Source organism: Pinus tabuliformis, chromosome 5_2 (assembly GCF_031772625.1).
Source record: "Pinus tabuliformis cultivar Carrire ecotype Pingquan chromosome 5_2, CPIR1, whole genome shotgun sequence".
Classification (NCBI taxonomy): Eukaryota; Viridiplantae; Streptophyta; class Pinopsida; order Pinales; family Pinaceae; genus Pinus; species Pinus tabuliformis.
The window spans coordinates 397,639,562-397,665,312 of NC_142306.1; the positions used below are offsets into that span (position 1 = coordinate 397,639,562).

At 39.9% G+C, this 25,751-nt stretch overlaps 1 protein-coding gene across 1 annotated transcript; it reads left to right on the plus strand.

The window, feature by feature from the left end:
* The first annotated feature begins 21,174 nt into the window (after positions 1 to 21,174).
* Positions 21,175 to 25,226, plus strand: LOC149159178 (putative receptor-like serine/threonine-protein kinase At4g34500). Its single transcript, XM_089434221.1, has 3 exons — positions 21,175 to 21,381; positions 22,740 to 22,845; positions 24,880 to 25,226. The coding sequence occupies exons 1-3, from the start codon at positions 21,175 to 21,177 to the stop codon at positions 25,224 to 25,226; spliced, it is 660 nt and encodes a 219-aa protein (XP_089290347.1).
* Positions 25,227 to 25,751: the final 525 nt, after the last annotated feature.

Below are 25,751 nucleotides of genomic sequence, written 5' to 3' on the forward strand. Positions count from 1 at the left end.
ATATTACCTCAATAATAGGGTGGGGAATTGAATAGGTAATTTCACATTAAGGAGTGAGGAATTGAACAAGTAACTTTATATTAAACAATTCCTTAATAGAAATCCTAATCACCGGAAGGCCAATATGGTATATTTTAGAATTTTCATTTAAAAAAAAAATTACAAATAGTCTAAAATTAATAAGTTGAGAATATTCTTTGTCATCAGATGCATTCAAAAGTTTTCAAGCTATTTTTTATTAAAACTTTATTGATATTACAAATTCTCATCATTACAAATGTCACATAAATACTTTTATCACTTTTTACTTCTATACTAATATTAGAAATTCTTATCATTACAAATGAAAAATAAATATTTTGATAACTATCCATATTTATCGCATATTTAATCTATAAATCCATGCTAATTATTAACCATTTAATCTATAAATATTTGCTACTTATACATCTAATTATCCATAAAACTAACTAGTCTATACGAGGATTTTTCTTCTTGATTGTCAAAAATAATATATCAGTCAAAGTGGAATATGTTCGTGTTACCCTGGAAAATAAACTTCCAACATCATCATCATATAATATATGAAAAACCACTTATGGATCTTTAGAACAGTTTACTATCAGAGAAATAGCTAAAACTGTGAGGGGCACTATTTTATTGACGCTTCAAATTCATAAGCGCTTTCTATTCACAAGCAACATGGTCTCTCTTTTTCATTAATACTTCTTTTTGTAGTTTCGAAAAACTATTCCAATTTCTCATTATTACGCCTCGCTTCGGCCATATCGTCTGATTGATAACCAATGCCAATCTTGAGTGATCACTAAATTCAGTCATATGTGGAATCGACGGATCAAGTTTTACTAAAATCAAAACCTTAGTCTTTGGTTGAATTTTTAGTCATGCAAGTTTTTAGAATTGGTACAACATTATAAGGACAGAAAAATCTTTATTTATATTGATAAAGTTGACCAAAATTTTATTAAATTTCAAAAAATTACTTATAGCTAAAAGAAAATAGATTTTTTTTTCTAAATTTTGAAGTTAATATTAATTAATTTTCACTTACAACTAAAATAAATTGTTCACATTACGAGATCGAGAGAAGTTGTATTAAAGAATAATATCATAGGAAGTTGGAGCTAGAAATCTTCTGGTAACCTGATCTAGACAATTTTACCCAAACCACCTTAACAATCCCTCTTTTAAACTTGACTAGGGGAGATTAACCTGGTCTCAATCATTCATTAGTTGTCTCACCTGAGATGTCACATTCCCCCTTCAAGCTAGGATACTAGTGGACCTGCCACCCTAGTACTTATTCAAGTGGTCCATTTAACAACTTGGTGACTCCATGCTCCAATGCACTACATGTATGCATCGTCAAAGCCTTATAACAATCCATAATCCTAGACATTATGTATGTTTGAACAACATGCCTTACAACTTCCTAGGGAAATGCACTTTCATTGAACCAAAACCCTTAGGGTGTCCACACACCCCTACTATTATCACACCATTACCACTCTCAATCGCAAGCTAGCTCCTTCATATCTTCAAAGACCATTAACTCTCTAGCCACATCTCTAGCTTGTTTATCCCTGCCTTCACTTAATCTCTCTTTCCTTACATTCATACTTTGAGTTTCCCTTCCTATCATAAACAAATTCCACAAACCTTTGACAATTTGGAATCCATTACATTTCCTTATTCTAATATGCTCTCATAGTGGCTCTCTCTTTGGTTTTGACACTAGTTTTTAGGATCACTAAACACCTAGAGAGAAGTGGTGTTGTCTAAAGACACTCTTGCTAGAATCCCACTAGTCACCTATAAAGACACTCTTGCTAGAATCCTAATGGTCACCTGGACCAATTAACACCAAGTGGTGGTGTCCAAAGACACTCTTTCTAGAATCCCACTGGTCACCTAGAAAGACATTCTTGCTAGAATCCCACAAGTCACTTGGACCAATTAACAACAAATCGACACCACTAAAAAATAAAACCATGGTCAAAACTATAGATTGTAATAAACTTGGAACTAAAAGACACTCTTGCTAGAGTCCCATGGGTCACTCGGACAAATTAACAACAAATCGACTCCACTAAAAAATAAAACCATGGTCAAAACTATAGATTGTAATATAAACTTGGAACTGAAAACCACTACTAACTTGACCAAGTAAAATTTTCCCAGATTATCTTAACAAACTTTGTCTAAATAATATATAAAGCTAATAAACGTTATCTAACAAATTTTCAATAACAAAATTAATAAGTATGTCAACTTTATAAAATAATACCTTTTTCAACTAGCAAAAAACTTCAAAAAATTCTATACAACAATAGACATCTAATGAATTTTCAATAACAAAGTTAATCAAGTATATCAACTAGCAATTATCTCAAAAGGTAAAAAGAGAGGCCGATAGGATTATTAAATTGGAATTGTTGAATTTTTCTAGAAGAGTTAATTGGTTTGTGGAAAACCTTGTTTTCTTGGACTGGATCATTGTGCAATTACTTTTCTTTAGATGTTTTGTTTATATCTATATTACAAGGAACACATTGAATGTCTTATTTCATTTTAAAGTTAATTACCCAAAATCAAGAAACCTTTGTAGATGTCGAAGCATATACAAAGCTTGCTAGTGACCAAGGCAATAACCACCATGACTATCCCCTACCAATATATTTCATTGAAAACCATAATTGTATATTGCATTTAGAAAGTCAAAACATAGTATTAGAAAACATGTTGATATATTGCTATTAAAAAGTTAATTCCATTAGAAACCATGATTTTATTATTATATTTTATAAAGAATAATATACATATATACAATGATACTACATTGCAAACCATAATTTTATAGTGAGATTAGAAAGTAAAAATATAATATTCAAAACCATGCTAAATATGACACCACTGTTCTTTATTAAATTTGGTTTGTGATAGTGTATTCATTTGAGCATAATGCTCATAAGAATAAGCTAATGTAAGGAGGATGCAAATAAGCATAATGCCAAAGCCTATCATGTGAATGCTTTAAAACTCTATGGGTTTGGCCTAGCAACCCCAAGACACCTACACTTCTATTTGGGGTCTGAGTAATTATGTTATATATTTTTAAGATAAGTTATATATTTGATTTTGGGTAATTAACTTACTCTAAAATGAAATAAGACATTCAATGTGTTCCTTGTAATATAGATATAAACAAAAAATCTAAATAAAAGTAATTGCACAATGATCCAATCCAAGAAAACAAGGTTTTCCACAAACCAATTAACTCTTCTAGAAAAATTCAACAATTCCAATTTAATAATCCTATCAGCCTCTCTTTGTACCTTTTGGGACAATTGCTAGTTATACATATTTTTAAATTTTAGCATAGTTAAAATGTAAAATTGAAATGCAATGCATTCCGTTTCCTGCTTTTGTGAATATACAATCATTTTGTCCGTAGAACATAAAATGTTATCATAAAATTATGTAAACCTTATTGTTCAACATTTTGGTAGCTGTGTATGAAATACAAACGAAATTACCATGTATTTTTCTCTTATTTCAAATTAAAAATATTCATTTCTATCATGGCTTTCAAATTTGTGTTGGTTGCGCGAATAAATGTAAACTCATTTTTCCGGTCTCCCATATTAGCGTAAAATCAATTGACTTCTTGATACTAATTTCAAGCAACCGACCTCTGATACTAATTTCAATTACTTGAATACTATACTTCATTTCCATTTTCGATAGATGGTGGCCCAGCATGTAAAACAATGACAATGTTTGGACCTCATCTCATCTCATATTCGGAGGAGATAAACTTCCATCTTCATTTAAATCATCCAGTTTCCAGTTAGTCCCACACGAGATCGAATCCTTCCTCCAGCTGTGCAACCAAGATCGAAAAACGTGGGTGGAATGTTTAACCGAGTTCATGTTTTTCCAACCCCACACATAAATATATTGTCCCATCCTACACAACATAATCTCGTAGAGTTAAGATCTTAAAAATAATCCATATTTTAATAACATAGAAGTTGCTCATTGATGCCAAGATAGGGTAATAAATGCGCGAGTTTGAATTTTTATTGCATTCAAGGACCTCAGCACAGAGATTTTGAGATGTGGGATGGTGAGATCCACTATTGTAGCAATAATGCTACAACTCCTGGGGCTTCCTGTCTCTTAATTTTATCAACCCGGTAGTTCGTACAAACTTGGAAGCGACGGTGCTGTATGCACAAGTACTAGCTCTTGTCGCAGCTGTCACTTGGTTAGCTGGCACAAGTCCGCTAGGGCTCAAGCCAACTTCTATAGGCTCTTAGAAGAAGCTTGTTAAATGATGGACGAAAGCTAGCTCAAAGAAGACTAATCTACTTGGCAAAAATGAACTGAAAGCAAATCAAAACATGGAAACCCTAATTTAACTAGTCTACCTCTATGATGCAAAGAATGTGAAGGAAGCTTCTACCAATGATGCCATTACCTCTAATAAGTGAAAATGCATTAATCTAATCTACTTGCAGCTTAAAAGACATGTTTTTGTATTTTTTCTTTAAGTGGATGGAGTGATTGTGTTTTTGTGCTTATTAGGGTTTGGTTGTGCAGATGTGATGCGGAAGGAAGGAAAGCTTGGGAAATGTTGGGGAGGCTAGGAGAGGTCCCCAAAGATCCTTAGCATCAGTCCACAGAGGTTCCTCACGTTCAGAGGCTCAGCAACCGAGTGAGTGGCCTCCTACAGGATGTCTGCAGGGGATTCTACAGGAACCACAAGGGTTTCTACAGGATGTCTACAAATTTCTACAGGATGTCCTACCGTGGGTGTTTGAAGTGATGGAGGAGTGATGGAATGGTGGGGGAAGATGTGTAAGGTAGGAACAAGGCTGGTGATGGCTCAGGAGTGGAGAAGTAGGTTGGAGAACGAGTGTGTGAAGTGGGTTGAAGGATGAAAGGATGGGATCAACAAAAGGACAAAAGGATGAAGCTACGTGGTAATGAAAGAGTTGGAAGGTGAACCAATGAACAACAGTATAAAGCGTGTAGAGGAATGTGCATGAAGCTGTGATGAAGGTGTATGGTGCAAGAGTGAAGTGCATGGAAAGATTTATCATAAACGAGACTATGTTGTAGCATGTATAAAGTGAAGGACTACGTATTTTTGTGGTTGGTATAGGCTGCACTCCAATCTCCAAACAGAGATGGCAGTGGAGACTTCCTCAACCTTTTTCCTTGGAGCTCCAATGTATTATCAACCTGCTAATCTAACTAAACAACCGAAAGCAATTCAACCATAAGCTAAACTCATTCAATCTCATAAAACTAACTCAGCAAACCTGTAATTTTGAATTGCATGGTAAAGCAATGAACTAAAGTGCTGAAACAAAAAGAATTTAACATTACAAAACAGAGGAGGTCTATTGCTCTCTTAAAAACACAGAAGTGGATCAAAAGCTACCTGTCTTTATTGAATAATCATGAATCTAATGACATGCCAAAACTGGGTTACAATGAGCAAAAACCGAGCTACAACATGACTAACCAAATTGACTAACTAGCTATCCCCAAATTGACTAACTAGCTACACAAAATGACTACCCACTAGCTAACGAAAATGAGGCCCCAAGCCTTCTTATTTATACAATTTGAGGACCCAACAGTCCTCCTAAAAGTTAGGGACTTGGCTGCCCAAGACTTGTCGTTAACAGCAGTCCTACTTGACTTGCTTGGCTGCCCTTGTGCTCATTGATTTGGTGGCCTTTGAACTCCGAGCTGATGGTGGAGAATTCGAGGTAAGGGCCCATAAATGAGGGGGACACCTTCCTACAAATCCTCTAGCTTGTTCTCCCACGAATTTGGCTGCCAAGTGCTCATTAAGACGTTCAATTTTGTCTCGAAGTTGACCAACAAGGCTACACAAAGCACCCATTAGACTTGTTGGCATAATGACTAACCAAATTCACTCTATTAACATAAAAATAATCAAAAACATGCAATAAACAAATGAGAATGGTGGACTAAGCCAAATTAGGAGGTTGAATGAGCCCAAATAATTGTACATTGTTGGGGCTCATCATCACCCCCCTACTGAAAGTGTTGCTCATCCTCTAAGCAACCAAATCTCTCCCCTTGTCTTTGATGGCCTTGGTGACTTTCTTGGCTAGCATTTCGGCCGATTTCTCCTTTGGCTTCCCGCTTTTCAAACTTTCCTGTAGAAACTGTTCACTGGCTTCCTGTAGAAACAGTCTCTGTCTTCCTGTAGAAACAGTCTGCTAGCTTTTCTTAGTGAATCCTCAACCTTGTTATGAGTGCACAAGTTTATGCAATCGTATGGAAGAAATGGTGCCCTCTTCTCTGTCAAAGAGAATTTACCAGCATTTTGTGTGAAAGCAAATATACCATCAAACTATCACCTCTCAGCTCCAAAGTAAGACCTTCACAGAAATCACCAAATATGAACACCTTGCCAACAATTCCTCAAATGCTAAGTTGGACCAGTTAGCAGAATGAAGCCATCACCAAATCACCCCACTTTCAAAGGCTTTGGTAAGCAGGTTATTGTGCTTAAGCATATTAGTAAATTGAATAAGTAGCAATATACGAACACACCCAAGTCCCAAGTTGAAAACACCTTCCTCTTTTATAAATTTCACAAACATCAGTGAAATAAGGAGACACAAGACAATCAATTAGAACCAAGCCAAAATAGTGTTTTCAGGACTTCCTGTAGAACTGTCTCAGCATCCTGTAGAGAGGCCTTTGTGTCCAACATTTTCATTCTTTCTCTCTAAGTGGATGTCTTCGGCCCCCGCTGTTCATAGCTGATGGATATTTTTGAAGGAGGCTCCTCCTTTTGTTCCGCTTTCGTGTCCTTAATGACAATTTGCTCCTTTGACAGTGGTTTGGGTTTGCCCACTTTTATTTGTGTGCTCCTTTTTTTGCTTCAAAGTACATGAAGGTTTGCCTCTTTCCCTTCCTTTTTGGTCTTGGAGGTGTGCTAATGGTGGCAAGTATGGTTGCTGCCTCCTTTGATAGGATGTCCACCTTCGTCTCTTTGGGTTTTACCTTTTTGGGGCTTCTTGTAGAAGCCTGTTTCTGCAATTTCGGGCTTCCTGTAGAAGCCTGTTTCTGCAATTTTGGGCTTCCTGTAGGGAAAAAAACAGCACCACTATATCCTGCTCGGCCGTGGGTGATTTTCCTTTCAGCTTGGCTGTGGCTATCCTTCATCTTCTCCCCCTTTCTTCTCTTCTTTCTCACGGTTAGAAGGACTGATATCATAGGTGAGGGTTGTTATGTCACTTTCTGCTATCATGTCCTTGAAGGCTTCCCAATTTTCTTTCTAACTGTATGGTGTTCCTGTAACCAGCTTACAGAGGAGCACTTCCATGAGACTTTTTGACCCTTTTTTCTTTTTCCCTTTTTTTTTGTTGTTTCTGAATCAAAGTCAGAGTCTAACCTAACGCGCATATTTCAATATGTATGGTGCAAGCCCTGCAAACAAATCAACAGTCATGTAGAAAACACAAATATGAGCATTTTCTTTGATTGGTGTTGTCCTTGTATGATTGGGCAGATTTGAAGAGACACTGTTTTGAGAGAAGGGTTAAGAAGGGAGCATTCTTAACCCTTGTTTCTGATGCCTGCTGACTGGGTAGAGGGAGCGCACTACTTCAGATCTGCTTTACCCATTTGCTGTGATGCCTCTTATTTCAAGCATTAAAACATATTCTATTAGCAAGTGTTTTTCAAGAAAATTCATGCATGGTCACCCTCCAATTCACAACAGCTCAATTCACCACTCTTTTGGAGTATATCATACATGGAAGAGTGTTTTCGATCCTACCACTTTCGGGATTCCCAATTTGTCGAAGAAAAATCCAAGCTTTTCTGCTCTAGAAGGCTCTGCTGTTCTTTCCTGTAGAACGTCTTCCTGTAGAAACACCTGTAGAGTGCCCCTACGCCTCTGAGCGAGCTTGATACGTGGGATAATTTTGAAAACAGGTAGAAACCAGTGGAGGATGACTAGTTCATCACTTTTGGAATCGGAGGATGCATACTTCAGTCAAGTGCAAATGGACAGCAGGTGGTGTGAGGTTCAGCCGAGCATTTTACATTGCTGCGTGATTCTTGGTGAGGGAGTGAAGTGGCCAGGTGTACGTGGCCACATGCAGACTGCAGTTCTATTTATTAATTGTATGTCTCCTTCTATTTGTTAATCAATTGAAGCCCTGTGCACTGAAGTTCAACAAATCTTCCATTAACTGTGTTTTTCAAATTTTTCATGAATGACCATACACGTATGCTGCGTGATTTTTCCTTGAGCGCTAGAGAACTGGGTGTCTTTCTACCTTTCTAGCTGAATCTCACCATCTCATCCATTCATGCAATGCTTTAGATTAGATTTATGCAAACAGAGGAACAAGTTCAGTCACGTACCTGCAAGTCGTGCGTGGTTGCTTTGCTGGATGCCTGTGTTGATCTTCATTTGCTGCATGCATGTGTTGATGTAGTTGCATGGTGGCTTGATTGATGATTCATGGTTGTTTCTTTCTTGTGCAGGCGTCCTCTGGCCGGATCCAAGCTCCAGACAATTGTTTCCACGTTAAAATCTGCATGTCCAAGCTGCTGTTGCTGCATCTTCACCAAACCAGAACTTGTTTTCGACATTTCTCCCAAACGCCAAAGCGGATCGAGCTGAAACTTGCCGAGCATGTTTCTATCATCATTATCCATCTCCCATAGCAAATTCGTGATCAATGGATGCATGGATTTCGAGAAAAATGGGAAATGGCTGAAGATTTAAGAGGTCAATTTCTCGAAAACCGTGCATCGGAATCGGCTGAAGCTACTTGGGTAGGCTACTATCATCCATGTGCATCTTCCCATGAAACAAGTTTTGAAACGGATGCACGGTTATGGAGAAAATGCAAAAATGGCTGATGGTGATGGAGGCTGATTTCTTGGAAACCGTGCATCGGAATTGCATGAAACTGCTCAGGCATGTTGTCATCAACCTTGTACAATTCCCCATAAAACTGTTTTTCAAAAGGATGCATGGTTTTCAAGTTATGGAAAAAACAAATTTGGTTCTATGGATTTTTGCCTCAAGGCTTTTTTGCATGTGCTTGCATGGGATGACAAAATGAATTTTGTTTGTGATGCAGGTATGGAGATGGTGGAGGAGGAGCTGGAAGATGGCATGAGGGCTTCTGAACCCTTGAGGAAGCTACCATGCTCGCCAAACCATATTTTGAAATGCATGCCTAGTTTCCCACAATTTCTACAGGAAGTTCCTGTAGAAGCACAATGAGAAGCAAATGAGGTGGAAAAATGATGGAGAAATGCAAGGGATGGATACACAAGTGCTTGCAGGCCTAATCAACAGATTCCCACCATTAGATTCACTTTTGAAATTGGATTTGGCTCGTCCAAAGGTTCTACAGGATGTTTCCTGTAGAAATACAGAGCTTTCCTGTAGAAGACACAACTTTGAGGAAAGAAGCTTAATGACATGAAAAAAATGATGGAAAAGGGGTGAGGAATGGAAACATGGATGTGTGTAGGCCTCATGGACAGATTCCAAGCCTTCAGGTCCTCCTCGGAGATCAATTTCGCTTTTTTGTAAGCTTCCTGTAGAAGATACGAAACTTCCTGTAGAAGGCACAAAAACTCCTTTGTCTTTGATTTGAGTGCTCCTCCTATCATGAAACGTCCTTCTTTAACCTGAAATGTCATTACTGCAACATGAAAGGGAGATTAGCTTTATTTTTCTTTTCTTTTTCTCTTTTTTTTTGAAAAACAACTAGGGCGCCTCATGGAGGTTTTCACCCTAAGTGCCTGCCTTGGGCGCCTCCAAGGGAGGTTTTCACCCAAAGATATTTTTCTCTTTTCTCTCTTTTTTCTCAACCCATTGAACGCCTCATGGAGGTTTTCAATCAATGAGCCAACCTAAGGCGCCTCCGAGGAGGTTTTCACCTTAGATTTCTATTTTCCTTTTTTCATTTTTTCCTTTTTTTTCCTTTTTTTTTTTTCTTTTTTTTTTTCTACCCTACCCTACTTGAAAAACAAAATTCCTTTCAAGTATAAGAATAATTCCAATGGAGCCATGTGCACATCGAGATTAGAGAAATAATGATGTGGAGGCTCGAAATGCATGCTCTGACAGGTATCCAGATCTCAGAGACCAAATGATCTGGCGTTGAAGGGACCAAACAAAACTGAGGAAGATAGTACTGCTGCAACTTAGTGACCTTCTGAAACCATATCTCAATATAGCTTTGATACCCTTGGTTCTTTTGCTGATCTGGATCATTCTTCATGTCACCTTCTAACATGACTTTCTCATCTTCCTCTTTTTGCTGATCTTTCTCTTGAATACATGGAAGATTTGATGGTAACCATGAGGGAACTCTCTCGATCTCTGATTTTGATCTCTTCTCTTCATCAAGTGCAGCCCATGGTTCTTTGATCTCCTCTTTTGAATCTTCTTTTGCTAGATGTGATCCTTCAATTCTTTCAAGATGATCTCTTTTTTGCATTACTTTTCCTGAGCTTTGGTGAACATCATTGAGCTCACGAGGAATCATTTGCACATGTTGTGCCTCAGATTTGCAATGGGGTTGAGCTGCTCCATTGCATGGTTTTGGAAATGGAGGTACGGGTAGCTGAGTGGAGGTGTGAATTTGAGATGGAGGTGGATGGCATTGTGGTTGGGTAGGCATTTGGGGTTGCCTTGGTGGAGGAGGAGGCGATGGTTGTGGATGAGCAGGTGGTGGAGGAAAATGAGCGGGATGAGAGTTGTACTGGGGCCTCCACTCCTGATAAGGTGCATTCCACTAAGGCTGTGGCTGAGCATAAGAGTGAAATGAATGAGCAACTGGTTGGGCATAATATGGATCTGTGAAGGAACAAGGAGAATATGACCAAGGAGGAGGTGTAGACCAGGAAGGATGAGCAGGGGGATCCCAAGAAGGCATGAAAGTGGCTTGATAAGGGTCATAATAGGTCTCAGGTGTCCCTTGTAGTTCCTGCTGGTAGGGTATGGGTCCATGTGGCCTCCTTTGGTTCATATAACAGAGTGATTCAATGGCTCCCTTGGCTCTTTGATATGTAGCTTTGATTCTGGGCAAGGAAGGGCACTGATCTGTAGGATGGTATTCTTCACAGATGAAACACACTTCTAGGGAGTGCATTGGACATTCGTTCCTAGGATTCTTTTTAAGGCACCTAGGACAAAAAATGACCAAAGCCCTCTTGGCCTCTTCTTGTTTCTTTTGGATCCGCAAGGTATCCAGTTGCATGGCAAGAAACTGCCTCATATCACTCTTGAAATCTTTGATCTGATTTTTGAATTCATCTTTGGACAAGATATTGCTCCCAACATCTCTGCTTGTAGCCATTTGCTTCAGAGGAATGTTTCTTCTTATTCTCCCCTAGAGGTTCTTCAGATATGTCTTGATGTCCACCCAGGGGTCCTTTCATCACAGCCATCGAAGAAGAACGTTGGTTGTGTGAAGCAGTGGGGGTGTTGTGCAATCATTTTTCTAACTTATCTCTACTCCTACAAAGCATGAAATAGATTGAACTGCAACTAACTATCTTGCGAAATTGAAAGGACTAATCTATTTTGCTCAAATGAAATTGCAAGAATGAAATGCTAGTCTACGCTTGCGGAATTGAAATGCTAATCTACGCTTGCAGAATTGAAATGCGGAATTGAAAGGCTATTCTAGGAAAGCAGGAAATGCTAATCTATGAAAGCAGGAAATGCTAATCTATGAAAGCAGGAAATGCTAATCTAGGAAAGCAAGAAAGGCTAATCTACTTTTGCATAAATGAAATTGCATAATGGAAATGAAGTAAACTACTTAGAAGAAGGTTGTAGTAGAAAATAGAAGAATAGCAACAATCACCAATACTTTGCCGCTTCCCCGGCAACGGCGCCAAAAAGATGGTGAGCTCCAGTATTGTAGCAATAATGCTACAACTCCTGGGGCTTCCTGTCTCTTAATTTTATCAACCCGGTAGTTCGTACAAACTTGGAAGCGACGGTGCTATATGCACAAGTACTAGCTCTTGTCGCAGCTGTCACTTGGTCAGCTGGCACAAGTCCGCTAGGGCTCAAGCCAACTTCTATAGGCTCTCAGAAGAAGCTTGTTAAATGATGGATGAAAGCTAGCTCAAAGAAGACTAATCTACTTGGCAAAAATGAACTGAAAGCAAATCAAAACATGGAAACCCTAGGAAACCCTAATTTAACTAGTCTACCTCTATGATGCAAAGAATGTGAAGGAAGCTTCTACCAATGATGCCATTACCTCTAATAAGTGAAAATGCATGAATCTAATCTACTTGCAGCTTAAAAGACATGTTTTTGTATTTTTTCTTTAAGTGGATGGAGTGATTGTGTTTTTGTGCTTATTAGGGTTTGGTTGTGCAGATGTGATGTGGAAGGAAGGAAAGCTTGGGAAAGGTTGGGGAGGCTAGGAGAGGTCCCCAGAGATCCTTAGCATCAGTCCAAAGAGGTTCTTCACGTTCAGAGGCTCAACAACCGAGTGAGTGGCCTCCTACAGGATGTCTGCAGGGGATTCTACAGGAACCACAAGGGTTTCTACAGGATGTCTACAAATTTCTACAGGATGGCCTACCGTGGGTGGTTGAAGTGATGGAGGAGTGATGGAATGGTGGGGGAAGATGTGTAAGGTAGGAGCAAGGCTGGTGATGGCTCAAGAGTGGAGAAGTAGGTTGGAGAACGAGTGTGTGAAGTGGGTTGAAGGATGACAAGATGGGATCAACAAAAGGACAAAAGGATGAAGCTACGTGGTAATGAAAGAGTTGGAAGGTGAACTAATGAATAGCAGTATAAAGCGTGTAGAGGAATGTGCATGAAGCTGTGATGAAGGTGTGTGGTGCAAGAGTGAATCGCATGGAAAGATCTATCATAAACGAGACTATGTTGCAGCATGTATAAAGTGAAGGACTACGTATTTTTGTGGTTGGTATAGGCTGCACTCCAATCTCCAAACAGAGATGGCAGTGGAGACTTCCTCAACCTTTTTCCTTGGAGCTCCAATGTATTATCAACCTGCTAATCTAACTAAACAACCGAAATCAATTCAACCATAAGCTAAACTCATTCAATCTCATAAAACTAACTCAGCAAACCTGTAATTTTGAATTGCATGGTAAAGCAATGAACTAAAGTGCTGAAACAAAAAGAATTTAACATTACAAAATAGAGGAGGTCTATTGCTCTCTTAAAAACACAGAAGTGGATCAAAAGCTGCCTGTCTTTATTGAATAATCATGAATCTAATGACATGCCAAAACTGGATTACAAGGAGCAAAAACCGACCTACAACATGACTAACCAAATTGACTAACTAGCTATCCCCAAATTGACTAACTAGCTACACAAAATGACTACCCACTAGCTAACCAAAATGAGGCCCCAAGCCTTCTTATTTATACAATTTGAGGACCCAACAGTCCTCCTAAAAGTTAGGGACTTGGCTGCCCAAGAATTGTAGTTAAAAGCAGTCCTACTTGACTTGCTTGGCTGCCCTTGTGCTCATTGCTTTGGTGGCCTTTGAACTCTGAGCTGATGGTGGAGAATTCAAGGTAAGGGCCTATAAATGAGGGGGACACCTTCCTACAAATCCTCTAGCTTGTTCTCCCACGAATTTGGCTACCAAGTGCTCATTAAGACCTTCAATTTTGTCTCCAAGTTGACGAACAAGGCTACAGAAAGCACCCATTAGACTTGTTGGCATAATGACTAACCAAATTCACTCTATTAACATAAAAATAATCAAAAACATGCAATAAACAAATGAGAATGGTGGACTAAGCCAAATTAGGAGGTTGAATGAGCCTAAATAATTGTACATTGTTGGGGCTCATCATCGGATTTGGACCTTGGCACAATAGGTACTCATTTCACCAGGATAACTTAAATCGTGGAAATTATGAACTTGTCTAAAGAACATTAAAAATGAACTTGTTTAAAGAACATTTCAAACCTCTCATACTTTTGTTTGCACATTTGAAAGTTTGAGCACTTCGTCATCAAGATTCGTCGGTCCTCGCACTCAATTACAATTAGTCCTCACCCGAGCCAATTAGTCCTCACATAAACACAGATAACAGTAAAAACTGAATGGCAACAATTAGTTGAAACAGCACTGAATTGCTACAATTAGTTGAAAAAGAGTTGAAACTCAGAGAAGGTATTGAAATACAGTAATTTTTTTTTCATAATCTTGTGTTTCGGCCATAGTAAGCTGATTTGGTCCAATGACAAGGAACATATTTGTAGTTCCATTTGAGATTAGATAGGTTAGATTATATTATTATTATTATTATTGTTATTGTTATTATTACCGCCTAGATTTTCTGAAGTTTCGTTGTGTTTTGTGTGTATGTTAATTATATTTAAGGGTTTACAGTTTATGTTTATGGTAATTGTGATTGTGGTTTATTTTTTTTTTTAAGATTTTATATAATTAATTTATTCATTTTAAATAGTTCTAGATATTGAGAATAAACATTGACTTCGGTGCGATGTTTCTCAACAACATTTCATACAATTTATATGAATTTTACAAAAATTTATTAATTAAATTGTTGTTCTCATAATTACTTATTTATATTGTATTTTTTTTACATATTATTTGTTACATTATGTATATATTGATATCTGAATTATCACGGTAAAGAATGAATCAATAAGTATTATAAATAAAGAGAATGAAATGATATGCAATTTTAATTTATTAGTTTTTTTGTTTTTTGAGGAGGAGGAAGAGATAATGACTCAATAAGTATTTATAAATAAAGAGAATGAAATGATATGAAATTTTAATATTTTTTTTTTATGTTTTCAAAGCAGGAAGAGGAGGCAAAGGCTAAGGTGCATGAGGAGGAGGTGGAGGAGGAAGTGGTGATGGAGGAGGAGTAGGAGCAGCAGGAGGTGATGGTGGTGGTGGTGGTCGTGGGGGTGGAAGAGGAGGAGGTGGAGGTGGAAGAGGTGGTGGAGGATGTGGTGGAGACAAAGGAGGAGGCGGAGGAGGAAGGGGAGGGGGAGGAGGAGGTGGTGGTGGAGAAGGAGGTGGTGCAGGCGGGGAAGGGGGATGAGGAGGAGGAGGAGGAGGGGGAGGAGGAGGTGGTGGTGGAGAAGGAGGTGGTGCGGGCGGGGGAGGGGGATGAGGAGGTAGAGGTGGAGGTGGAGGAGGCAGAGGAGGAATGTGGTGGAGGTTGTGGAAGTGGAGGTGGAGGTGGTGGAGGAGGTGGAGTTGGTAGTGGAAGTAGTGGAGGTGGAGGTGGATGTGGTGGAGGAGGACCTCAAGGTGGAGGTAGAGGAGGAGGAGGTGGAGGTGGATGTGGTGGAGGAGGAGCTCAAGGTGGAGGTAGAGGAGGAGGAGGTGGAGGTGGAGGAAAAGGAGGTGTTCGAGGAGGATGAGTAGGAAGTGGAAGAGGAGGTCGGTGTGGAGTTGGGGGTGTAGGTGAAGGAGGAGGAGGAGGAGGTCAAGGTTGTGAAGGGGATGGTGGAAGTGGAGGTGGAGAAGATGGTGGAGGGATGAAAAGGAGGTGGAGGTGGAGGAGGACGATGTAGATGTGGATGTGGAGGAGAGGATGAGGTGGTGGACGTGGAGGAGGTGGTGCAAGAGGAGGCAAAGGTGAAGGAGGAGGATGAGGAGGAGGATGTGGGGGTCAAGGTGGAGGAGATGGAGGTTGGGGTGGAGGTGGAGGAGAAAGAGGAGGCTTAGGCAGCGGCAGAGGTGGTTGAGGAGGTGGAGGTGGAGGAAGAGGAGGTGGTGGAGGAGGATGAGGAGGAAGCAGAGGAGGTGGTGGAGGTGGAGGTGGATGAGGAAGAGGACAAGGGGGTGGAGGAGGAGGTTGTGGATAGGATGGTGGAGGTGGAGGCAGAGGTGGAGGTGGAGGGAAAGGATATGGAGGAGGAGGTGGAGGCGGTAATGGAGTGGGAGGAGGAGGAGGAGGGGTTGGAGATTGAGATGGTGGAGGTGCAGGAAGAGGTGGGGGTCAAGGTGGTGGAGGAGGAGGTAGAGATGGAGATGGAACTAGTGGTGGAGGTGGAGGTGGAGGTGGAGATGGAGATGGAGGAGTAGTTAGTGGTGGAGGAGGAGGAGGAGGAGGAGGTTGAGGAGAATTAGGTGGTTGAGGAGGACATGGAAGTGGGGGTGGAGGAGGATGTGGAGATGGAGATGGAGATGGAGGAGGACGAGGCTGAGGAGGAGTAAGTGGTGGAGGTGGATGTGGTGGAGGAGTACATGGAAGTTGGGGTGGAGGAGGAGATGGAGATGGAGATGGAGGAGGAGGTGAAGGTGGAGGTGGAGGAGTTGGAGGAGGAGGAGGAGGTCGAAGAGGACTAGGTGGTGAAGGTGGAGGAGCAGGTGGATGTTTAGTTGGTGGAGGTGGAGGTGTAGGAAGAGGAGGTGGTGGAGGAGGATTGGGAGGAGGAGAAGGAGGAGGATGAGGAGGAAGCAGAGGAAGAGGAGGATGAGTAGGAGGAGGAGGGGGTGGTGGTGCACGAGGTGGAGGTGAAGGTGAAGGAGGAGGGGGTGGAAGTGATGGTGGAGGCAGAGGTGGAGATGGAGGTGGAGGAGGCAGGGTAGGGGGTTGGAGGTTGAGGTGGATAAGGTGGTGGGGGGGTTTGGAGGTTGAGGTGGTGGAGGATGTGAAGGTTGAGGTGGTGGTGGAGGAGGAGGTGCTGGGGGTGGAGATGGTGGAGGAGGACAACTTGGAGGAGTAGGACGAGCAGGAGGAGGTGAAGAATAATGTCATCCTAGACATAGTTAATATGTGTAGTATTTCACAACAACCTTGCTATTAAAGTTAATAAGGGTTATCATTAGTTAGAAAATAAAAATACTAGGGTGTGAGGAGGTGGTGGAGGAGGAAGAGGAGGTGGAGGACGGAGTCGAGGTTGAGGTGGAGGTGGTGGGGGATGGCGTGGAGGTTGAGGTTGTGGAGGTGGTGGAGATGGTGGAGGTGGAGATTGTGTTGGAGGAGGTGGTGGAGGTGGAGTTGGAGGTGATGGAGGAGGAGGTGGAGATGTAGGTGTAGGTGGAGGAGTATGAGGAGGTGGCGAAGGTGAAGGTGGTCGAGGAGGATGTGGAGGTGTATGTGGAGCTGGAGGAGTAGGAGGAGGTGGTGGAGGTGGAGGTGGTCGAGCAGGAGGCGGAGGTGGAGGAGGAAAATGAGGTGGAGGTGGAGGCAAAGGAGGAGGTGGAGGCAGAGGTGGTGCAAGAGGTGGAGGTGGATGAAGAGTAGGTGGTGGAGGAGGAGTAGGATGAGGAGGAAGTGGAGGAGGAGGAGGAGGAGTTTGTGGAGGTGGTGGGGGATGAGGTGGAGGTGGTAGTGGAGGAGGAGGAGGATGAGGAGGAAGCGGGGGAGGAGGAGGAGGAGTTTGTGGTGGTGGTGGGGGATGAGGTGGAGGTTTAGGTTGTGGAGGTTGTGGAGAAGTTGGAGGTGGAGGTGGAGGTGGTAGTGGAGGAGGATATAGAGGTGGAGGAGGTGGATATAGAGATGTAGGTGGAGGTGGAGGAGTAGGAGGACATGGTGGAGGTGGAGGTGGTGGAGGAGGAGGAAAAGGAGGTGGAGGTGGAGGAAAAGGTGGAGGAGGTGGAGGTGGAGGAAGAGTAGGTAGCAAAAGAGGATGTGGTGGAGGAGGAGGAGGAGGAGCAGGAGGAAGTGCAGGAGGAGGAGGAGATGGTCGAGGTGGTGGAGGGGGAGGAGGAAGAGGCAGAGGTGGTGGAGGTGGAGGAGGAGGAGGCAGAGGTAGAGGTGGTGGAACAATTGGTGGTGGAGGAGGATGTGGAGGAGGAGAAGGAGGAGGATGAGGGTGAAGTGGAGGAGGAGGAGGAGGAGGAGGAGGAGGTGGAGGAGGGGTTGGAGGTCAAGGTTGTGGAGGTGGAGTTGGAGGAGGAGGACGAGGTTGAGGTGGAGGTGGAGATATGCAAAGTTAATCTAAGATTCATGTCTTGAATACAAATATTATATTGTCAATATCTTCACTACTGGAGGAGTTGGTGGAGGTGGTGGGGAACAAGGTGGAGGTTTAGGTTGTGGAGGTTGTGGAGAAAGTGGAGGTGGAGGAGTAGTAGGATGTGGTGGAGGTGGAGGTGGTCGAGCAGGAAATGGATGTGAAGGTGGAGGTGGAGGAGGAAAAGGAGGTGGAGGTGGAGGAAGAGTAGGTGGCAAAGGAGGATGTGGAGGAGGAGGAGGAGGAGAAGGAAGTGGGGAGGAGGAGGAGGCAGAGGCAGAGGTGGTGGAGGTGGAGGAGGAGGAGGTAGAGGTGGATGTATGTTTCAATCATACATACATTGTAATTTATGGTTGTTATTAATTATAAAACTTGTGAACCAAATTTCCCTTTTAGATAACACTTATGCTTGGTTGATTAAGTTGTCCATATGATATTGCGCAGTTATTTGTTGAACATCCTTTGGTACGTTTCGTGGTTATAACATCTCTGTCATTGTAAAACGACACTCTTGGGTCATAGTCACACACACTACACTCGCTGCACTTGGGGAATGTGTATAAACTGATGTTTTGATATATAATCATCATTTTTCAAGTATATCTAAGTTTTCTTGAGGATTTGGTATATGTCGTGAATGGTTCCATGTCTAAACTCAGCTTATTCGCCCCTCACCACATATTCTGGAGTTAGACAAATATTTGGCTTCAAAATAAACTCATTAAGTTGAAGAGAACACAAGCACACTATGAAGCCTTGATGGGGAATCCTTCGTTATTTGGAAGAGCACCATGCACCCTCCAAGGGCACAAGACTCAAAATAATGGGTTTTCTACTCAAAATCTCAATAAAGCTTTGTATCCCACCTCTAAGATGAGGTAGCAAATAAGGCATAGAATGATTCTGTATATTTAATCAATTAAGGCCCATCCGTCATCCAATTGCTTTCCAACAAATTTTAATGTTGAATATTGAATTTCACATTGTTAATAATGCTAGAACTCTCTACATTTAGAGTTAAATTATTTCTAGTGAATTAATTCCCTTACCCTTTCCATAAAAATGTCTTCACAAATATTATTCATTAGAAACGAATGATACAAAATGATTTAACCTAACCTAAACAAAAGAAATGGTATGGTAAAGTCAACCAACTGTTGCAATAAATAAATTCATAGAAGTAAGATATAAGTTTTTCTTCTCTATTCCTAGAACTACAAATTAACTTCACTTCCAATACCAAGTTTGCAAGTAAATCACAAAAAAAAAGTGTGACAATCTACAAGGTTCCAAAAGATATTATGTTCATGGAAACTAATTCAAGGATATTTTACTAAAAACTCAACTCCTTGGGTCTATTTTAGACATAATGAAAATCAAAATATGTATCATGCATAGCCAAAGTGATAAATATGTAACCATTTCATGCATTGCAAAATTTTCATGAAAACTAATTACGCCGTAAGGCGTTTCCCTTTGAAATGAATGGCCCCAGCTACCGCCGTGTCCTATTGTTGACCGTGGATTTGTGGTTTTAGATGATTGAATGAAGTGTGATCATTGGTCCAACACGGATCTGATCCAAAACTGAACGGTTAATGAGGAAGCGGGACGGACGCACTGCCAGTGAGCCATTCATTTCGCAGCAATGTGTGATATGTGTGGGATCACGGATAAGCCTTGAAGGACGAGTTTTCATGTACAGCTCTTCAACTAAGCGCACACTCATTTGGAGGCCTGAAATTCACTTGTGGAGGACTGTTGGGCATTTGGTGCTGCAAATCTTGTTGTGATCAGTGAAGATCAACTCTTTTTCAGATATGTTTACATTCTCCCTTGAAGTGTTCAAATAAATCCAATGTAAATGGGATTTGATCTACCCCGTGTATTCTTGTTACCAATTTTAAAAATTTGAGAGCAGTGCTATGCATTTTTGGGTTTGAACCTTCCTTGAGAAAACCCAGATATCTACCTCTTTGAATATCTCCTGAGCTTTCTGCCACAGCCTGACTGACTTTCAAGTAGAACTCATTTTCAGGATGGGGCATTCAGTAATACTGCATATTTTGATTCTGAGTCTCTCTCTTTTTAACAAAGTCGAGACTCCAAAGGGACGTTCTTTACTGATGCCTACCTCTGCGCCAGTTTCTTTGCATTTTTCACTGTCATCGTCTTCCCTACTTGATGATCCCCTGGCAAAAAGAAATGCATCAACTAAACCAGAAAATTCAACCGGTAAAGGCTTCAGCGACAGCCTTCTCATTATATTTTTGAAGAGTATATTTATGCTAAAAAATATAGCATGTGTAAGATTTCTTCAGAAATTGAAATCTCTCAATTTGAATTGCTTGTTTGCATCTTTCTACAAGTTCTGAGAAGTCATTGTGCTTTCTTCTTTTGATGATTGCAAAATGGGTTGTGTGTTTAGACACAGGTTCTCCAATGTAGATACACAAAGAATCTCATCACATATACAAAGGACTACTATTGGCAATTATCATACTACCAATATTTGTTGGATGTATCATGATTTCTTCAGTTTGTACTTGGTTGTATAGAAAGACTTACAACTTTGCTCCTTCTTCACCTCAACCTCATGCATTCAAGCGAAATTTAGATCCAGACGCCTCAGGTTGGTATCACCACTACGTCATATTTTATCCCTTTCACTGTGTGAAACCAAACCCTCTCTTGATGTTTACACCAACAGGGCAGCCACAAGAGAGTGGTGCTTCCTATGGAGATATTGTTTGATTGAATTTGACGTTGAGATTCAACGACTTCCCCTGTTGAATCTGTGTGGATATCTTTTGGATGTATTTATACATATTAACTATTATGCATTACTGCCAATGCATTGCAATGGTTTCCATGACTATAGAAATTCTTCTCCTTTGTAAAACTATTATTTTTCGTGGGGGTTAACATAATAAACATCAGATTTGATTTCATGATCTGAATCATCTAATAAAATCAAATTTTTGGATTTTGACAAATTATAAAAAGCCATGAGTGCGGATGACCTCTGTTTACATGAGAGTTCGATTTGTTACATTACGACTATTTTGATCTAGGGTTAGCTCACTAAGTTGCCTGTAATTTGAATTTTCACAGATGCCTATAGGGGTATTCCACTCATGCCTCTCCTAAGTCTTATGAACTCCTGTGTTTCTAAGAAAAAGGGATGTGCAACTGCAATTGAATATTCTAAGCAACTAACAACTACAAATAACTTCAGCAGCAATAACATACTTGGAGAGGCTGGATTTGGGTGTGTATACAAGGCAATGTTTTATGATGATTCCTTTGCTACTGTGAAGAAGCTAGATGAGGGTAGTAGAGAGGCTGAGCATGAATTTCAGGTAGGTAATAAAAATGCTACAGGTATTATTTTGGAAGTTGGCTACTTCTTCAAACTTAAGAAGATATTAGTGAAGGAATTTTCTGGGGGGTGCCCTAAGGTTGCCATTTCAAGTGCCTTTTCTTTTGTGGATTTGGTGATGCACTACATATAACATATTGCATTGTGCTGTTTTATTCTCCCTATACTTTTAGAACATAGAAGAAGCTTTGATGATGTCATCTGTTGGTATTGTCATTGGTTGTAGAATGAAGTGGAGCTAATGAGAAAAATCCGACATCCAAATCTTCTTTCTTTTCTTGGGTTTTGTACTCATGAACATACACGGTTTTTAGTATATGATTTGATGTAGAATGGCTCTTTGGAATACCAATTACATGGTATATTTCTCCAACCATTGGGAAAGTTCAATATTGCCTATGTTTTGAAGCCTTTTATTTGTTCAAACAAACTTGATACTACCATTTGTCATGGATAAACTAGTAGGCCATGAGTAAGAAGCCTTTCAAAGCTTTGCTTTGTTAAGAAACTGTGCTGGATTGCTTGTCAGGACCATCTCACGGATCTGCACTTACATGGTTTTTGCATATGAAGATAGCCCTTGATTCAACAAGGTAGTTCTAACACAGATAATTTGATTCCCTACTACTAGATTTTAGCAATTGAAATCAATTTTTTACTTGGTCCTCTTTCAACCTGGGAGCTCAAGCTTACCATGGTTTTCTTTCTTTTACAGGTCTAGAATACTTGCATGAGCACTGCAACCCTACAGTGATTCACCGAGATTTCAAATCATCAAATATTCTTCTTGATGCAAGCTTCAACGCCAAGGTGAGGGAAAGGTTTTCCAATCTCCCACTTACACTGACTGTAGGGTTAAAAATAGTAATACCATTAAATCTGCCTGGAAATGAATGTTTCGTATGTAATATTTATCAGTTAATTTTGGAATATTCTTGTAAAGCATTAAGAAAGTTTCCTAGAATGTAATTGACAAAAGCCTTTGTAAATGTATGTCATGTGCATTGCATTCAATGGCAGATTCTGTGAGGTGGGAATTCCATTGCTTTCCTACTGATTTTTTTTTTACTTTATGAACTGTTTTAAGCATCAATTAATTTTTTGTCAAAATATTTTCATGTAGGACTTGAGTTTTTCTTTTCTATCAATTTAGTGACATGTGCAACTATTTGTATTAATTTATTATTGCTTATCATGAATTATACTTTGAGAAAGTTCTAAATAGATTTATTTGTCCGTCTTAGTTTATGTTCTTTAAAACACTTGGTCCAAAGTGAAACATTTCCTAAGTAGATGGTATTGTAGTCACCACTCTCTAACCACTGGCTATGGATGCAGCTTTCAGATTTTTGTCTTGCAGTAACAAGTGCAGGATGTGCTGGTAACACAAATATTGATCTAGTAGGGACATTGGGATATGTAGCTTTAGAATACATGCTTGATGGTAAGTCTCTAATAAAGAACGTAGATCCAATTTTGAATTTCTCTCATTGTTCGCATATATATAGTGATATATAGTGTAGTAGAGATTGAAATATTAGTCCACCTACAATGATGTATTACCTGGAGTGTTGAAAGTATCTACCAGCCACAGTACAAAAAATTACAATGCATGATCATTATAGATAAACAATAGATTTCAATTTTATTTTAGAGAACAAACATGTGTCTAGTAAAATGTTCAATGATATTTCTGGTTGAGTTTGAAACCAATTATAAACAATCAAAATTTTCCAGTTGTCTTTATTTTGTATAAACATACCACAATAGATACATACCTGTAGCAGGGTCAAATTGGATGCCTTTCAATAAAACCAAAGTCATTGCTGCTTCAAATTTTGGTTCAGATACAAGTTAAAATCAATGTCTATCTCTTTTTAGTCTTGCAAGAGGTTACATATAAAAATATGCATTTACCTTGGACACATGACATGAAAATGAACCTTTTGTCATGTTTTGTCTACTATAAAGTTATCTTTAATCTTAAAAGTTGGAGCATTCGTGTGAGGATTCATTATGAAAAATCCTCAAGTGTGCAAAATGATGTGTGTTTGGTATCCTACAAGTCTTCTAATTCATAGGAAACATGCCTAGGGGGTGATGTGTTATGAATCCCACATGTTGAATATGGATTTGTAAGGACGAGTTTGGCACATTTCTGATTCATGTTTGGTATCTTACAAGTCTTCTAAGTTAGATGACACACACCTAGGGGGTCACGTGTCACAATTTCCACATGTCAGACATGGATACGTGAAGACGAGTTCAGGGCATGTGCCAAACTCATGTTCGACATGTGCTATAAATGTGTCCCAAGTTTAGGACACAGATATCTACCTCTTTGAATATCTCCTGAGCTTTCTACCACAGCCTGAGTGACTTTCAAGTATAACACATTTTCAAGATGGGGCATTCATTTTTACAACATATTTTGATTCTGAGTCTCTCTCTTTTTAACAAAGTCAAGACTGCAAAGGGACGTTATTTACTGGTGCCTATCTCTGTACCAGTTTCTTTTCATTTCGCACTGTCATCGGCTTCCCTACTTGATGATCCCCTGGCAAAAAGAAATGCATCAACTAAACCAGAAAATTTAACCAGTAAGGGTTTCAATGCCTGCCTTTTCATTAAATTTTTCAAGAGTATATTTATGCTAAAAAATACAGCCTGTGTAAGATTTCTTCAGAAATTGAAATCTCTCAATTTGAATTGCTTGTTTGCATCTTTCTACAAGTTCTGAGAAGTCATTGCGCTTTGTTCTTTTGATGATTGCAAAATGTGTTGTGTGTTCAGACACAGGTTCTCCAATGCAGATAAATAAAGAATCTCATCACATCAACAAAGGATTGTTATTGGCAATTATCATACGGCCAATATTTGTTGGATGTATCATGATTTCTTCAGTTTGTACTTGGTTGTATAGAAAGATTTACAACTCTGCTCCTTCTTCACCTCAACCTCATGCGTTCAAGCGAAATTTAGATCCAGACGCCTCAGGTGGGTATCACCACTATGTCATATTTTATCCCTTTCACTGTTTGAAACCAACCCTCTCTTGATGTGTACACCAACAGGGCAGCCACAAGAGAGTGGTGCTTCCTATGGAGATATTGTTTCATTGGATTCGGGGCTGAGATTCGATGACTTCCCCTGTTTAATCTGTGTGGATATATTTTGGATGTATATATACATATTAACTATTATGCATTACTGCCAGTGCATTGGAATGATTTCCATGACTATAGAAATTCTTCTCCTCTATCAAACTATTATTTTTCATGGGGGTTAACATAATAAACATCAGACTTAATTTCATGATTTGAATCATCTTATAAAATCAAAATTTTGGATTCTAACAAATTATAAAAATCCATGGGTGCGGATGACCTCTGTTTACATGAGAGTTCGATTAGTTACATTACGACTATTTTGATCTAGGGTTAGCTCACTAAGTTGCCTGTAATTTTAATTTTCATAGATTCATATAGGGGTATTCCACTCATGCCTCTCCTGATTCGTTTGAACTCACGTGTTTCTAAGAAAAAGGGATGTGCAACTGCAATTGAATATTCTAAGCTGCTAACAGCTACAAATAACTTCAGCAGCAATAACATACTTGGAGAGGGTGGATTTGGGTGTGTATACAAGGCAATGTATGATGATGATTCCTTTGCTACTGTGAAGAAGCTAGATGAGGGTAGTAGACAGGCTGAGCATGAATTTCAGGTAGGTAATAATAACATTACAGGTATTATCTTGGAAGCTGGATGCTTATTCAAACTTAAGAAGATATTAGTGAAGGCATTTTCTGGGGGGCTACCCTAAAGTAGCCCTTTTGAGTGTCTTTTCTTTTGTGGATTTGGTGATGCACTGCATTTAACATATTACATTATGCTTTTTTATTCTTCCTATAATTTTATAACTTAGAAGAATCTTTGTTGATTTCATCTGTTGGTGTTGTCATTGGTTGCATAATGAAGTGGAGCTAATGAGAAAAATCCGACATCCAAACCTTGTTTCTTTGCTTGGGTTCTGTACTCATGAACATACATGGTTTTTAGTATACGATCTAATGCATAATGGCTCTTTGGAAGACCAATTACATGGTAGCTTTCTCCAACCATTGGGAAAGTTCAATAATGCATATGTTTTGAAGCCTTTTATTTGTTCAAACAAACTTGATACTACCATTAATCATGGATAAACTAGTAGGCCATGAGTAAGCAGTCTTTCACCGCTATGCTTTGTTAAGAAACTGTGCTGGATTGCTTGTCAGGACCATCTCAAGGATCTACACTTACATGGTTTTTGCAGATGAAGATAGCCCTTGATTCAGCAAGGTAGTTCTAA